The following is an 18,185-nucleotide window of genomic DNA, read 5'->3' as shown; positions in this document are numbered from 1 at the left end:
AGAAGATGAAAAATATACGTAATTATTTTCTCTCCTCTTGCTTGAAGAAAAAATTAAACAAATTAAGATTATTTAACAAGCCAGTCATATCTGAGGGCCCTTTCTCTGAGAAGATGAATTGTAACACCTCAACAAATAGCATCTATAATGTTTATGAAATCCCTATGAGTTTTATTGTCCAGAGTTCTCATTTCTCCTTGTTTTCCTGTTGTTATTGGAGAACAGAAAAGGTCTTGTCCATTGAGCCTTCCTGAAGTGGAGCACTGGGGGTGTGATCAGCTGATACCACTGCCCATTATTTCTAACCTTTTGAAGGAATAATCTTGTTGTACCCACATAATTGGGATGGTGGCTGCAGACAAAACTTTCTGTGTTTGGTGTCTCTTCCCTGCCCCCCAACCCAAAATAGGAAGAAAAGAAAACCAGGAACAGAAGAAATCATCCTGGGACAAGGCAAAACCAGTGAGGGGAATATGTGAATGAGACTTAGTATAGCTTAAGTGGAGAATGAAGTGGATAAGTGGGGAAAAAGCTTATGACTTTGCCCACATGGACACAGCCTGTGATTTCCTCGGTCTCCTTGTGCAGGGTCCTCTAGACCCACTAAACATACTGAACCACTTCCCTGGTTCCTTTCAAATGATAAAACATCAAATATGTGTTGAACAGTTGAAAACAAACCAAAGGGACTCGCCTCACTCTGCATCTTCTGGGCCTCCTTTGAAGCTTGATATGACGGTGTCTCAACAAATTCAAGCATCGATTTCCCCTTATTTTTTTCATATTCTTCTCTGTATTTAACCTTTATTGGGAAAATACAAAAAGCATATAAAGCTCACGAGCCCTTATGCAAACAGACCAAAGTAAAATAAGTATGTCCCAAATTGATCATTTTTCTAAAAATCACATTATTCTGGTGTTGAGGTGGATCCCTGAGTTCCCTGTAGTTAATGACATACAAAGAAAGAGGTAAGAGATATATATAAAACTTATGAAGAAACAAAAATAACTTATAATTACTAAATAATGTAGTTCTAGGACTTGAATAAAGTATTTAAATAGCTGGCATGGCATATATAGATACATATCATATACATGGGGCTATATATGTATATACACATATACTAGTATATAGAAAGAGAGAGAGAGATCCTGTGATAGCTGGAATGCCTATCAGTAAAGCATGAACAAGAGGGAAAACATAGTTGTGATTCTCTCTCTTTTTGTCAAAGGGATGACAGTGTTTTCTGGGATTGCTGAAATTTTCCATAGACATTAAGTAAAACACACATAGGGCTCTTCTGTGATTTCTTTCAGTTTCACTAGGCATTATTTAATAACTAGAGTTCATGCACAGGTGGGGTCCCTCCCAGCCGATCAGGGCCGTCTTGCCCAATCCCAATCGGGGCCAATCGGGGCCAATCGGGGCCAGTCAGGGCCAATCGGGGCGGCCAGTCACGGGGAGGGACCATGGGAGGTTGGTTGTGGGAGTGCACTGACCACCAGGGGGCAGCTCCTGCGTTACACCCTCTCACAGTCTGGGAGAGAGGGGACAGGGAGCCACAGTGGGAGGGGCTGGGCAAGAGTGCGGAGGATGAGCTGAAACCCACCACAGCCTCAGAGCCCACAGGATGAGCTGTGCCCACCACAGCCTCAGAGCCCACAGTTGCACTGGGCCCCTAGTTAATATATATATATAAGCTCTCAAGGTAGTTGGCTTTTTTAGCAATATTAAAATTACAAAATTAAAATCATAGAAAAGTTTTATCATAATTCATTTCATTCAGAAATGTACTTTCATTTACATTCTATGTTTAATAATTAATAAAATTATTTAAGTTGCATAATAATAATAATTTTAATAATTAAATCCAAAAGAAATTTTTCAATACTTAGAACTTTACTGTACCAGGAAACTTAAAAAATTTTAAAATTCTTATTTGTAGGCATATTTTTGTTTCAAAGAAGTATGACAGAGTGATCAATGAAAGTGTTTTTATTATAACATACTACATTAAGATAAAATTTTACAGAAAAAATAAAATGAAAATAAGAATGGTAAGAGAAAAATATCAATTTCTGTATCTTAAAGAAGAGCTAGTTTGTGTATTTTTTAAATAATGGACGTGGGTATCATATCATTATCAAATTTATGTTCCACAGGATACATTTAAAAGAGTTTTGCAAAATTTAAATTAATAGATGTTGGAATGACATATTTTTCAACTATTGGAACTCAGAACAAAAAAAAATACATATATACCAACTTCAAAGTGTGCAAGAAGGAAAATATTTTTAAACATTTGTTCAGGGAGTACATAGAATTTCACAATTGAAATAAACATTAATGTAGACTATACTGGCAAGATATAGTTTTACCATTTTCATAATATGAGAAATTATCATGAACTTTGTGCCTGGAAAATCTATTTTGCAGCATAAAATGACAAATCAGTACACAATAAATTTGAAATCATGAGATTTGATCATTTAACGCATATATTGTAAGTTTTAAATTGTGTGGATTTACTGTTATGTTATAGAATGGCTGCACACTGAAACATGATTTAAGCTTCCCAAACTCAATAAATACTGAGAGAAGAGTGTTTGAGGTTTTCAAAAGCAACAGTCACTTTCTCAGGGTCCGTGTCTTCAGCAGCTTCATGTTCTCGGTGGAGGCGCGCGGCCGTGGGAGGTTAGGGGTCCAGGTTGGGGGGGACATACCTGACTCTGGAGGATGGCGTTGCCTTTGTGGTGCAGGTGTTCTGCAGCGTCCGAATCAAAATGATACATGCCTTTGTTTTCCTCAAACATTTTCCTATACTCCCGCTAAAGTAGAGAACGTGAAAATTAATTCCGAATAAAAGAGGTTGATTAGAGTAACTAATACTTAGGAATGCAAACTGAAAAAACACAAGCCAACAAGAGCCGGAAAGCTCCCATCTGCAGTTGGCTGGTCATGTGGATTTCTAGCAGTGAGCTAACCCGACAATGCAAGATAGACCAGCTCAAGGTAGCCAATGTGAACAGCGTATGAAATACTCAAGAGAAGCAGAGGACAATTATGCTGTAAATACAACATAAAAGACAGTCACAACGCTGGGAGTGGCAATGGAAAAGCCGGGCATGAGACTAGAGTACATAGGCAAGGCGAGCAAAATGGAGGCCAGTTGTCCTGTCCTTATCCTAGAACAGGTGTGTGTTTAACAACATCTAAAAGAAGAAAGAACAGAGGAAAGGAAAGTTGGAGGGAGGCAGACAGAAAGCAGTTGTGTACTTCTCAGCCAGGAGGAAAGTGGATGGTCATCGGGACAATGAGAGAGTGAGAAATGATTCAACTAATTGTCCTAAAAGGAGAGGTTAGGGGGTGTCTGAGAGAGAAACTGAGAAACTAGATACAGTCGATTGAATTTTTAGGGTAAAGAAAGTGAATTAAGACTATTTAGATATACAGACAAAACAGTGAATTTGGAAGATACCAGAATGGCTAAGCATGCCAAATTTGGCAGCTACAGGTCACCAATAAGACAAAAATCGCTTCATAATTTTATACTTGGATATTGGACACAGTGATTTTGCCATGTTTGGGAAAGACCTTTGGAAGTAAATGGTAATTCTCAACGACTCAAGGCTACAGAGACTTGAGCTAAAGTTGGTTGTTCATTGGGCAGTGAGGATTTCAGTGACAATAGCCGCTTTGTGTAGAGTGGGGGAGAGGTAAGCAACATTTGAAAGGGAGCAGGAAAGGCCTGCCATAATGAAACTGACATTGGGTCTTGGCAGATGCTCCAGACATCTGAGAGTGAAGCAGGAAGAGGCCCCAGTGCGGGAGATGGGAGGATGCACACGAGAACTGCTGTTCCACAGAGATACAACAATGGTCCCCAGGGCGCTTTCAGGCAATTAGACTGATGTGTGTGTCCCCAAACTCTAACCAGAATGCAGGAAGAAAAAAAGGCCCCAGGAAGCTCATGATAACATTCACATCGTACATCTTGACTGAAGAGAGTTAAAATCAAGAACTAATAAAGCCCAGGATATTATGTCTGGAATAATAAATCTATCCTGAGAAAAGGTCAATGAATATCATCCCCTAAGCAATGATCTATTTTAGTTATGGAGAATTTCAGAAACTCCTATTTTTAAAAATTAAATAAGCAAACAAAACCTATTTGAATTAAGATCTGCAAAAGAGCTTTTAGTACTTGCTGTTCTTTATATAATAGTCTCTGTTGCCTCCTAGTGGGAGATGCACAGAGCAACACACCATATACACTTTTAATTTATGCAAAGTTATAAACTGAAAGCTACTGGAGTTCTATTTTCCAGGGGGAAATGTTCCCTCAAAAATGTAATTAGTATAGCTGCACAAACTCATAAGCACTAATTTCACTCTACACATTAAACATTAAAATTTTAAAAAATGTTGATTTATACTAAAGACATGTAGAGGTCTTTAAAAACATCCATTTATAACAAACTGACAACTAATTCTGGCAGAATGTCTTTTTATTAAGCACTCTCTTGTTCAATCTTTTAATAAAATTAAGTTGCCTTTATAAATCTACAAAATTCCAATTCTCTTTACATTAAAATTTAAAAGAAGGCAATTCTGATGTACAATAAATTTGAGCCAATATATGATCATACAACTTTAATAAACAGATTGATACCTCAGAGTAATGCATCATGTGACTTAAACTTTTTCTCTTGTGAAGTAATCATTAAGTCACAATTCTACTATGGGGCAAATGGTCTATAATCTAGGCAAAAGCACCACCTGAACAGAGATTTAAACTTTCTAAATGGTAATAAAATAAATGTAATATATGACTTTGTGGGGGTTTTCTGTTGAAGAGATGATAAAAATAATTTATATTAAACTATTATTTTCACCATTATAATAAAAGTCAATATTCTTGAAAAGAAATATTGCCTATGATTGGCATATATTCCTCCAACTACCAAGTTTTTTCACTACCAAGATATTTTTATTGGCATATTTACACATGAATCCTCATGTCCTAAGGAAATTTAACCCAAGTATGGATGAGGAATAGTCAAGGGCAAAATGCCAGTGCAAGGATCAAAAGCGGACAACGACTGAACGTGAGCAAAGCAGCTCAGAAAATAGACACGTATTGAATTTAGAAGCAGACCTATGAGTCATGGGGGGAAACCTGGAACTGAAACAGACACTCAACGAGCAGAGGAGTGTGTGCAGATGAGCATGTTTCCTGGGACAGCAAGAAAGTGTGAATTAAGTGTCCTGGGACTGAGTCTAATTCTGGGCCTGATAGCCCTCTAACCTTCATTCTCTGTTCAACAGACTGAACAGAATGACGGGCTGCTTTTCCGTCAAAAAAAAAACAACACTGATCAAAATTATCTGCGAGTATGAATTATTTACATGCACAGTGCATTGCAGAAGGAGGACAGCACGGGTGGTGGAAAAAGGAGGATCACTACATAACGAACACAAGTTTCAATACATCAAGCCAAGGGTAGACATTTTCAAACCTGAACTGAAGCTGTATCCCATTATTTAATAATTTGGGAACCAGCTCGGCCAGTGTGGCTCAGTGGTTGAGCATTGACCTATGAACCAGGAGGTCACAGTTTGATTCCTGGTCAGGGCACATGCCCAGGTTGCAGATTCAATCCCCAGTAGGTGGTGTGTAGGAGACAGTCAATTAATGATTCTCTCTCATCATTGATTTTCTATGTCTCTCTCCCTTTCCTTTCCTCCCTGAAATCAATAAAAACAAAATATTAAAAAAATAGTTTGGGAACCAGGTTTTAACTGCAGGTCTTTTAAATCTATGACTATGGGCACATCTCCTGAAGACAACTCTTCACTTTTCCACATTCCTTGCCCAACATACTTTCCATCTGACCTGTACCTGGCCCAAAGCAGGTATGCAATAAATTTGGATAATTTGAGTGAATGGGTGAGTGAGTGATTATTAAAATAGACGTAGAATAACCTGAGGTCAAATTAGAGTTCATCACCACCATGGGGCATGCTAAGATGTAGGAAATGGAGGCACAGGTGAGCCAGATCACCAGTTATGAGCACCAGTGACATCACCAAGTGTTTGAAACAGCATCCAGGAAGTGAGTGCTGATGGAATGACCCACTTGGTGGGATATCCAAACACTGTCATCAGAACATGAAGAAATCACCCTCCACTCTTAGTAGCTCTGAAGAAAATTGGGAACCTTTACAAGAACGAAAGTAAAGTGTGAAAGCCTTTAGGATTTATTTTCAGAGAAAATACAAATTAGACTAAGACAATTTTTTATGTCACTGAAGCCTATTAAACATCAGACACTCTGCTCTGGCCTGCATAAAATGAAAGATCTGTCACTTAAGAGTCTGAAGCCTTGAACTGAATACAGAAGAAGAAGAAAGGAGAAGAAGAAAGACAGAAAGAACTATGAAGTGTAGTTATTCAATAAGAAAGTTTGCATTCAAAAGATATTAAAGGGTTGGCGGGGGGAGGGGGGAAAAGCCCTTTGTAAAGCAACAGCTTTGGTGGGACATGAGCGAGCAGACCACTACTTTTCAATGAGTTAGTTATTCAGGGAACAGTGATGCCCGGCCACACCTAAGGAAGCAGGTGCGCTCAAGAGCACTGCAGGCACAGTGGCTGGAGGAAGCCACACCACACCTACTGGTACAGCTACCACAACCACTTACTCTGCTGAGCATTTTGCTGACTTTCAAAGCATGGTCTAAAAACAAGGTTGGGAGACCCGAAACTGGATCATGCATATTTTGAATGTCTTTCTTGTACTTCACCTATGAAAATAACATGGAACACAATACCATCTAGGAGGAGAAAATATGCTTTTGCATTATTGCCATTATCATGTTTAATACATAAAGTACTAGTTAGTGGTAAACTGGCAGATGAATTTGAACATAGCCACTAGATGGTGCTCATTTACTACTGAATGCATTGTAAAGCGTTATTTCTAAGGACTTGAATATATTTTGATAATTCTTTTTTTGTTTGTTTTATATATTAAAAAAGGGGTGATGTAAGCAGAATCAAGTAAGTTTAATGGAAATTCTGCTTGCAAAACATAAAGAGAAATTGCTACTGTATTTTGATTGTGCTTTGTGGCAATATGGAAGCTTCTGGTATTTTCATGCTATTGCCATATAAATCTTTTTACCACCTGCTTTGGAACTATAATAATATCAGTAATAATAATAATAAAATATTAAAAACAGAAAATGTATTGAGCACTTACTCTGTGCCAAACACTTTTCTAAGCACTTTCCATAACAACCCCAGTACGTAGGTACTTTAAGTATCTCCCATTTTACAGATGAGGAAACTGAGGCACAGGAAGATGAAGGTATGATATTAAGAGACAGAGCAGGATTCAAATACAGGCAATCTGATTCTAAACCTTGTGTTTTCAGTACTATGCTCTAGGTTCCTTTAAGTATATTGCAACTCTATTTGCATTATGTTTTTACACACACACACACACACACACACACACACACACAAATACATAAAAAAGAAATCATTTTGATATTCCAAGTGGTCCTAAAAGACAGAAACACCCTTTCCAATTTCTGGTGACAAACAAAATAACAATATTGGTTAATGAACACAAATAACAATACCTTGTAAACATTAATGACAGTACGATATAAGTGCAAGGATATGACAGAAGTTTCAAAGTGTAAATGACCTAACAAAGCAACAGTTCAACAGTAATTCATCTTAATGTTTGAAAGGGTGCTCTGTATATCCTGCAACTACAGCAAAATGATCAGTTTCTTTCTATGTTTGCTTTTATACTCTACCTAATTCTAATAAAAAAAAGACATTTTTTCTTGTAAATTTGAACTTATTCTAAAACACATGAAATGAAAACAAATCTTGTGAAGAAGTGTTACATCATTTACAAAATGGATAAGAAAGGAATTGTTAGCCATTACAGGTACAATTTCTGAAAATTTCTTTATGATAAACTAGCATGAGCCAGGTAGCACTTTACAATTAGCCTCCTTTCATGGGTATTGTTATATGAGTTAACTACTATCATAATCACTAATTTATGATACTGCACTCTACTTTTCTACGAGCTCTGCAATCCATTTTTACTCTTGATCAGACATAATAGTCTTATTAGCAATACTATTCTTATATAAACTAATTAGTATTAGTAACTATTAATAGTAAATAATAATAATACATTTATTTCTCAAAAAAAAAGCTTCAAGAAAATATGCTTCAGTGCTTCAACTAAAATTGGTTGGAAATTACATGGTTTTGTTTCATTACAACGCAACCAATTCTGAGAAACCAAGAATCAAAATATATTGAAAATAATTTTCTATGAATTATAAGCCATGGGACACTTACATTGCTTGCCAGCTCAGTGGCAAGCTGGCTTTGCTTAAAAGAAACACTTTCAAGGGGATTGTAATGATGTTTCTTATCCTTCATTTCATTATCAAATTTTTCTTTGTATTTAATCTGCCATAAAAGAAAAAACAGGATAAATTTAGTAGCACATTTATCATTACACTTTCGAAATAGCACATTTGACTTGTAATTAGATCAGATAAAAAGCTACCTTAAAAACGAATGATAGCAAAGTTTAAAATTCCTCATATTTTCATACATATTAAGTTTAATTAGGCATAAATTTTTTATTAAAAAAAACAACCTCTACTTGAACACTGATCCTAAATGCAATTAGGCATGAACTCAAATCCTATTAACAAGAGTATGCACTGAATCTCAGGATTTTTAAATATCACTTTCCATTTCTGCATTCCTATAATCTATGATTAATTAGAAATTTAGACCATAAATGAATTAAAGTTTTCCACATTTAGAAAAAAAAGATCCTAAGCCCCAGAATTTTAATATGAATTTTCCTGAGGGAATTGTTCCAAATATAAAACATGCTTTGTATCATGGTTTTTCTCACCATTTCCCATTTGTTCAAAAACTCGTATTTAGGGACTATACTTTCTAACGTGTCCTGGCTCTAATTAATGTCATTTTTGTTCCTCTGCTTCAACTCCATAGTTGTATTCAGCAGTAAAATTAATTCTAACATTCTAAATTATTTTCTTATTTTTATAAGTAATCTTAGGGCAACCAAAGGAAGATTATCAAGTTATTCTACAGAACTGTACTTTGCTCCATGGATAGAGGAAAATAAATGTATGCTATGAGAACTAACTATATAGACACAAGTTCTTTACCAAAAACAAACAAACAAAAGACTAACTACTCAAATTTCACATCCCCTTTGATTCCTGTAGCCAGGAAAGGATGCACAGACTTCAAAAGCAAATGTAAGCTGTTTTGTTCTCTTATAACATGTGTACCATTATAATTCTTATAATATTTTACAACATTCTCATAATGTACCTTTATGCATACATAGTAAGGCTGTGCCTTAAAAGAGTGTTTATTAAAAAGTAATTTGGAGATGGCTATTTTAATTGAGTCTGTGTTGTCTCTCTGAGGGACGTGTGTCTGGAATCTATGGAAGAGAGCTAGTAAAATTTTGATAGGAGTACTTTTGGAAAATATTTCAAGATGCCTTACAGCAAATATTTTCTGTTGTGGTTCCATTTGCCACTAAACTTTCTGATATTCACATTACCATTTAAATTCAAGCAAAACTTCATTTATTCTAATTATTTGGTGAGGTCTCCCTAAAACAAGAAACGCTCTGAATTAAAAGAAATTATTTTATGTCTTGAAATTGTGGACAATATCACCAATGAAATAAATTTGGAGCTCATTCACTATTTTCCACAGTAGCTGGCACCGATGGAAAAATTTGCCATATTTGCCCCTGCCCTAAACACACAATTTCACTGTCTTTGCACCCTTAACACCCCTTTGCTAGGGAACCTTCAAGATATTTTAATTGGTGATTGTGTTTCTCTCTAGCTTTTTAGTACCTAACCTCTATTCCCTGGACAATGATGGTGGGCTCTCTTAACTGATTTCCCCTTGAATGGAACTCCTGACTCGGCCAGACTCACCAACACTCTCCACTTACTTAGTAAAACATTCTGACTAAGGGCTGTGGTGTCCAGAACACTCTTGGCTGGTAGCTATTTAACTAATCAGCTGATTCTACTGTGTACTATGGGCTTGCACCAAGTTTTCTTTTGATTATGCATATTCCCCAACCCCAGGCACCATGAGTGTCTTAGTTATGTATCAGCTAAATGGCAAATACAGGTTATGTAATCCTTGTGCCCACAGAGCCCAGCGTACTTTCCTTGTGCACCATATCGTCCCAGCATGACTACACTAGAAACACAGGCAACACAGAGGGGGTGTGACTTGGAAATTAACCTGATAATTTCTCATGTCATTAAACCTGGCATTCACTCTTCCTGAGTAAAGGTACCTTTCTGAAAAGCAGTAACAATCCAAGCTGTAATAATTAATTCCTTCCTCTACTCATTAAACATTGAGCCTGTGTTGAGTTCTTACCTGAGGATGGGAACAGTGATATGACCCAGACACATTCTGTGAAGACTGTGTCAGTCATCTCTCTCCAAAGTAAATCTGATTGAATCACACACTTACAAATGGTTTAGAAGTAAGCTCCAGCATTTTTGCTCCCGTTGGTATGCTGTACTCCAGCTGTACGCTGGCTAGGAGTCAACTGAGTTTGTCCCCCATCCTGTTTATGGTAGTTGTACTTATTATAATTACATAATTTAATTTAATGTTGTGAACACTGGCAAATTTACTGCAAAAAGAGTTTTATTATCTCTATGAAAACTATGTTATTTCTCTGAAAGACTTAATGAAGGCAATTACAAATTCAAAGAAATTGTTGTTAAAATAAGGGTGGTCAGGACAACCAGAAAATCCAGGAAGGGGCATAAATATCTAGAAGATTCTAGAGCTCAGATAGATTAGCAATATATCTTTTTAAAATGTCTTTCAAAATTCAAATCATAAACAATGCAATATGAGTATGATTTGCAAGAAAAAACAACACAAAACTCCAAACTGAAGATTCCTTTATGAAGAAAAAGACTTGTCACTACATCAAAACGTTGGTGAAATAAATGGGCACATACGTGTTCTGTGTTAAAATAAAATGTTAAAATAGATTTTAATGAGAATTTTATTTTTGAAGATTTCTACCACTGTTTTGCATTAGGCTACACACCTTAAAATTTGAATTTTAAAATGCTGTCTAACCTTTCCAGGTTATTCCTGTAGTGTGGGACTAATTATTTAAAGTACACCTGTCATTCATACCCTTATTAATGAATGTAATAATGAGCAAAGGGTTGTGAAATTTATCTTACTCTAACCTTCAGTACTCTGCATGATTTGATTCAAAAGTGCCTAAGAAAGAAAAATGCAAGAATTTCCCTCATTAATTAGCCACAAAGTAAGATAACTGCATTATATTAAAAAATGCATTTACCAGACACTGACACCCAACCATTTCTTACCTCTTTCTGTAAGGATTGCACATAAGTGAACTAAGAAAATAGCCAAATGATTTAAGTGGTTCCTACTGCTCACCTTCTGACTTGTTAACTCACAAACTACACCTGCATACCCAGCATTCTCTCCTATTTTCAACACACAGTTCACACATCTGAGTGTCTACCTCTTCATGCACACTCGCATCTCCTAAGGGATCAAGGCAAAGTTTTTCTTTGATTATAACTGGCGACTCAAACATGGACCAAAGGATCTCCAGTTTTAAGACCATATGAGACAAAAAGAGGTGTTGAGAGATTCTTCTGTGGTTTTAAGACACAATGTTATCTCTTACCTAAATCAATTATTTCGGAATAAAATAAGTTACTTATACCTATGACTGATTTTATTTGAATGCTGAATATTATATCTTATGGTGCTGATGTTTACCAACATTTTGTTGTTGTTGTTAATCCTCACTCGAGGATATATTTTTTCCATTGAGCTTTTTTAGAGACCGTGTAAGGGAGGAGGAGAGGCAGAGAGAGAGAGAAACATCAATGTGAGAGAGACACATTGATTGGTTGCCTCCCGCATGTTCCCGGATGGAGCCTGCAACCAAGGTACATACCCTTGACCAGAATCAAACCTGCAATCCTTCAGTGGGTGGGCTGATGCTCTAACCACTGAGAGAAACTGGCTAGGCTACCAACTTTTTAAAAATGTGGATAGGTATTTAGGGTTAAATGTCTTGGTGTTTTTAAAAAAATTTAACAGACTTAGCAGGACTTTCAGAGACCACACTCGGAGAAAACACTGGAACTGTTAAATTACAATGATGTAACTTAAATTAGTTCTTTAGTGCTGCATCTGCACAAGGCAGTGTTTCAACAGTCTGAAGATGGACTTCTATACCACAAGGGAGTATAGGCTTCTGACATCTATGGCTCAGATTCACAATGAGTCAGAAAAGGCAGAAAAAAGACCCTGAACAAAAGCTTTTCATCATGACTATAGAAACAAATATTAGGAAAGAAATGGAAAATGTGATAAGTATAGCTTAATTATTAGTGAAAATGACAAGTTAACAGGTAGCACAATGCCAAATATCTATAGGCATTAATTCCTTTCAACAATGGATAAAACTGAATTGGAAATATTGTCAGGCAAGAGAATAAAATAGATTTTTATGTAAAACTCATCATAAAATCAATAACATTTTAAGTCTGAATTTTAGACAAGATAACATTTCTATCCTCACTTTCATAACAAAATAATATCTTACTGATTTTGCACCAAATGTGGATGATCTCAAGAAATTTGTTGATTTGATATATATATATATAACACCTAATCTATGCCATTCTATAATGGTGGGTTAAATACATATAAACCCTGTCCCCACAGAGCCTACTGTGCGGTAAATAAAGTAGATATCTAAAACACACATATACATATATATGAATATTAAAATTTATGTTAAGAACTATAAAAAAGAACAGAAAGAGTAATACTATTTAAGTTGGCAAATCAAGGATGTGACATTTAAGCCAATACTTGGGTGTGAGAAGGTTGGTGGACAGAGTACTTGCCAGGAAGGGAAATGAGACATTCTTTAAACCAATGACTACCTTACAATTTAAAAACAATGCTTATTATTAAATGTTAATAGAAATCTAAAATGTGATTTTTTTAGGTTTAAAACACATTCTTATCAATACAGCAAATGAAATTTTAAAACAAATACTAATTATTATATATAATACAAAAATTTTCCTTTGATATTACAAACTAAAGAATCCCATTCATTATAGATAAATTCCAAGAAATAAATTAAGATGATATATGAATATATTAACAAATTAACTGCTCTTAGAATTTTTTAAGATGATTTTAATAGTTCCTACACTTAACGTTTGAGACACTCATAAATACACCAATCTCTTCATTTTGGTACATAAAATTTACTTCATTTTTTTACTGATTTTCCTTTAATTACTTGACCATAATGTTATGTTTCTCCTAAGTCTTAAAAAAGGCAACTTTACAACTATGGGAGCAAAACTATTGTACACAAGTTAACATAGGAAGAGTCTGCTGTGTAATTCCATTGCCTTTACCGAGTCCAATCCCACAGCTCAGTTACAGATAAAAGGGGAGAATTCTGCCACTGGCTTTCTCGTTCTCATCCTTACATCAGGCAGGTCTTATCCCTCCTCCATGAGCACTGCCTCATCACCATCTTCTCTCACACAAGCCCTCTGGTATTATCTTGGTCTTTTCTTCCTGCATCCTGCTCCCACTTTCCCTGCTTTCCTAAATCATTTCTTAAAAAAACGCCTTCCTAAAGCATTTCCTTCCTATGTATTTATTTGCCTTTGAGTGCCCCTGTATAAACAATCTGTCATTAGTTTAAAAGCAAGACAATACATGATTTTCACAGTTGTCAATGAAAATAAGAAACTGCACCTTCTGCCCTTGTTTCTAGTTGATACGCCTGAAAAAACAAATGCAACATCCTGAGTTCACTCCAGAAATCCTATATATTCATCTTAACAGTTTTCCCCTTTTCTGATGATCTTATACCATGAGATCAGTAAGAATTCCAGGAAAAAATAAAGATGATATAATGTGCACATTACAATTTGCTTAAGTACCTGATCATCTGTTGCTAATGATTGGAGATTTCTTTTTTATAACTGCCTTAAAATTCATGTAGAAATCAAATGGTAAGATTTGGGGTGACTGAATATAAAATGTGAAAATAAAAGCTCAGACATCAAAACTTTCTTCTAAGTACCTTCAAATAAAATTGTGAAGGAGGGAATTTAAGACCACCATCTAATAGCCAATGTTACTATTCCTGCTTCATTCTGTATGTGAATTCATGTCAAAACACAAAGTGGAAAATGATTCTGAACGTCTACTGCAAAATCATGCCTATGAAATTATGTAGTGTTTCTATGGGCCAGGCAGCCCTTGAAGTGCTTTACTCACAGTAGTTCACTTAACCCTCACAACAACCCAAAAAAGTGGGGATTGCTGTCACACCCACTTTACCTTTGAGGGAACTACAGATAGAGAAGTTAAGAATGAATCCAAGGTCACTTAACGAGCAAGTGGCAGAAACAGGCATTCAACTGGGGCAGTGGTTGGCAAACTCATTAGTCAACAGAGCTAAATATCAACAGTACAAGGATTGAAATTTCCTTTGAGAGCCAAATTTTTTAAACTTAAACTATATAGGTAGGTACATTGTTATTAACTTAATTAGGGTACTCCTAAGGCTTAGGAAGAGCCACACTCAAGGGGCCAAAGAGCCGCGTGTGGCTCGAGAGTCGCAGTTTGCCGACCACGGAACTGGGGCAGATCAGAGCCCATTTCTTAACTACTCAACCAAACCATACAGTTTTCCTAGAATCTGCTGCTTCTCCTAAAAAAAATGAGAGGGGGGGATCTTTGCCCCTAGAAAAGGCTGAAATCATAAGAAGTCAGGTAGTTATGCTAGAAATCTAAAGCAATACCAGAAGTGTTGCCAATACTTCCCGCCTCTTCAACAGGCGTTATTGGGAATGAGATACACTTCCAGCCCTGATGAGAATGTCCCCAGTCTCTTAGTATAGCATCAGCCTCCTGAGTCACAAAGTTGTTTAGTAAGTAAAAGTGCCTTGAACTGTAAACCAATCAATATGAGACACTTACATTTGGGCGTCCCTGACTTGTCCCTCCCTCTGTCTCATTTTCACACCACGGCCCTCACGTCTTTTCAGGTCTGTCTACTCTGTGTGTGGATGGTCACGGGAATATCCCAGCTGGCCTCTAGAATTTTGGCCTCATGTGAGGCCAGCGTTTCCTGCACAGTGTTGCCACATTAACCCGCCCTAAATACTATTTTCTTCACAACGCTTCTCTGCCCAAAATTTTCTGTGCTAACGCTTTTCTCACCTGAAAGTTGAGGCTACGTGAAAGACGACAGTTAAAATGGTGAGAAGTTATACTGGGGCTCCTCTTCTGAATTCATCTCTAAAAAGCTCCCCCTCAACAAAACAACAAGAAAGCCCACTGCATGGGAGAACATATTTGCCAATGTTATCACTGATAAGGGTTTAATCTCCAACATTTACAAGGAATTCATACAACTAAACAAAAGGAAGATAAACAAACCAATCAAAAAATGGGCAACGGACCTAAATAGAAACTTTTCAAAAGAAGACAGAAGGAATGCCAAAAGACATATGAAAACATGCTCCAAGTCACTAATCATCCGAGAGATGCAAATCAAAACAACAATGCGGTACCATCTCACACCTGTCAGACTGGCTATCATCAACAAATCAACAAATGACAGGTGCTGGAGAGGATGTGGAGAAAAAGGAACCCTCGTGCACTGCTGGTGGGAATGCAGACTGGTGCAGCCACTATGGAAGGCAGTATGGAGGTTCCTCAAAAAATTGGAAATGGAACTCCCATTTGACCCTGTGATCCCACTTCTAGGAATATATCCCAAGAAACCAGAAACACCAATCAGAAAGGATATCTGCACCCCTATGTTCATAGCAGCACAATTCACCATAGCTAAGATTTGGAAACAGCCTAAGTGCCCATCAGTAGATGAGTGGATTAAAAAACTGTGGTATATCTACACAATGGAATACTACGCTGCAGTAAAAAAGAAGGAGTTCTTACCATTTGCAACAGCATGGATGGAACTGGAGAGCATTATGCTAAGTGAAATAAGCCAGTCAGAGAAGGATAAATACCACATGATCTCACTCATTTGTGGAATATAATGAACAACATAAACTGACGAACAAGGACAGATCCAGAGACAGAGAGGCATTGATTGGACTGTCGGGCCTTACAGGGAGGGTAGGGAAGGGTGGGGGTAAGGGGAGAGATCAACCAAAGGACTTACATGCAAGCATATAGGCCTAACCAATGGACACGGACAACAGGGGGGTGAGGGCATAAGTAGGGGGGGGATAGAGGGTAACGTGGGGATAAGGACACATATGTAATAACTTAATCAATAAAAAAAATAAAAAAAATAAAAAATAAAAAGCTCCCCCCTTTTACATTCCAAAATCCCTACTCCAATCTGTAAGTATGGCCTGAAGTCCAAATGAATAAACACTGCCCATTTATCATCACACAGCATCTCAACTCCTCCGAAATTCCCGTGGTATTTATGACCCGCATCTCCTTGCTAGGTCATCTGCCTCTGGTGTCAGACCTCTCTCCTCTGTCATGCACATTCCCAAGCTTTATTTGGGGTCCTCCTCTGAGCACAGCTTTCTAAGTCCAACTGAGCTCAAACCTACCTTCCACACAAACCTTTCTAAGTACACCACCCTCAATGATGTCCTTTCCACACACAGAACAAGATGGTTTACAAAACATTTTGTGTTTACTTTATTGCATTTCCCTATCTACAAATAAATATGAACATTTTTTTCATGTTTACTGTCTATTTATATTTGCTCGTCTGTGAACTGCCTATTCACCTCCTTTGCTCATTTTTCTACAGAGTGGTTAATCCTTTTTTTTCAATATGAAAGAACTTTTGTGTATTCCAGATATTAAAATGTTGTCATCATACACATTATAAATATTTGAATAACACTGCTCTTCTTTTTATACTTAAAAGCTCTCCCTGGCTGATGGTTAGAGCATGTACCTGGGTTGCAGGTTCTGTTCCCGGCCTGAGTCAGGGCGCTTGCAGGAGGCAACCAACAGATGTGCCTCTCTAACATCAATGTTTTGCTCTCTTCCCTTTTGCCCCTGCACCCTTCCTCTTTCTAAAAATCAACTGAAAAAATATCCTTGGGTGAGGATTAACAACAACAACTACAAAAATTCTCAGACACTACCTTCTCCATATGATAAACTCTTACCATTTTATGTTTTTCAGTTATAGTTTTACTCATTTACATCTCTTCATGGTGAAATGTAATTAGGACATTTGAAACTTGAAGAATGGATATTTTCAAAGTTGAAAGCACTTTAAGCATATAAAACTTACTGTATGATATATTGTTGACTTTGCAAATGTTATTTTTTTTCATTGAAAGAATTTTAAATTGTTTTATAGTCAAGTACATCTATTTTTTATTTATTTTTTAAAATATTATTGAATTACATATGTCCCCTTTTCCCCCCATTGACCTCTTCTAGTCTGCCCACCCCCCACCACCTCCCGCCCCATCTCTAGTCTTAGTTAAAAACAACTCTGTTATCTCTATTTGATATGTATGGTCTCCTGGGTTTTCTTTTTAAGATTTTAAAGTTATTTTATTGTTTACATTCACATAGTTAATTCATCTGGAATTCATTTTTTATATGGTTTAAGGTTCAGGTCCAATTTTATTTTTACCCTGATGGATGACCAGTTATGTCAGCACCATTTATTAACTAATCCAACTTTTTCCCACTGACTTGAACCAACACTTTTATCATATATTAAGTTTTTATACATATTGGAATCTATTTCGGGATTCCCTTTTCATCCTACTAATTATTTATCTCTTACTATACCAATCCCATATTGATTTAATTTCAGTGGTTTTATATTATGCTATGGTAACTTATAACTTAAGTTCTCCCTCACTGGTCTTCATTTTCATACTTTTAAGAGCTATTTTCAGGCATTTCCTTTTCATTCAAACTCTAAGATCATTTTATCCATATTTTTTCAAATCTGTTGCAATCTAATAAAAATTGCATGAC

The 18,185-nt window shown here is 36.5% G+C and overlaps 1 protein-coding gene across 1 annotated transcript in view; it reads right to left on the bottom strand.

Moving 5' to 3' along the window:
* The window catches only part of LOC102423401 (nebulette), a 103,459-nt gene that overhangs the window by 56,989 nt on the left and 28,285 nt on the right, over nucleotides 1-18,185 (bottom strand). The window contains exons 8-10 of the mRNA XM_023758571.1: nucleotides 8,394-8,507; nucleotides 2,725-2,829; nucleotides 695-802 (exon numbers count right to left, since the gene is read on the bottom strand). Of these exons, the coding sequence (XP_023614339.1) occupies nucleotides 695-802; nucleotides 2,725-2,829; nucleotides 8,394-8,507 (327 nt within the window). The remainder of the gene's footprint in view (nucleotides 1-694; nucleotides 803-2,724; nucleotides 2,830-8,393; nucleotides 8,508-18,185) is intronic.

Source organism: Myotis lucifugus, unplaced genomic scaffold (genome assembly GCF_000147115.1).
Source record: "Myotis lucifugus unplaced genomic scaffold, Myoluc2.0 scaffold_132, whole genome shotgun sequence".
Taxonomy (NCBI): Eukaryota; Metazoa; Chordata; class Mammalia; order Chiroptera; family Vespertilionidae; genus Myotis; species Myotis lucifugus.
This window is presented reverse-complemented; position numbering and strand designations above follow the sequence as displayed.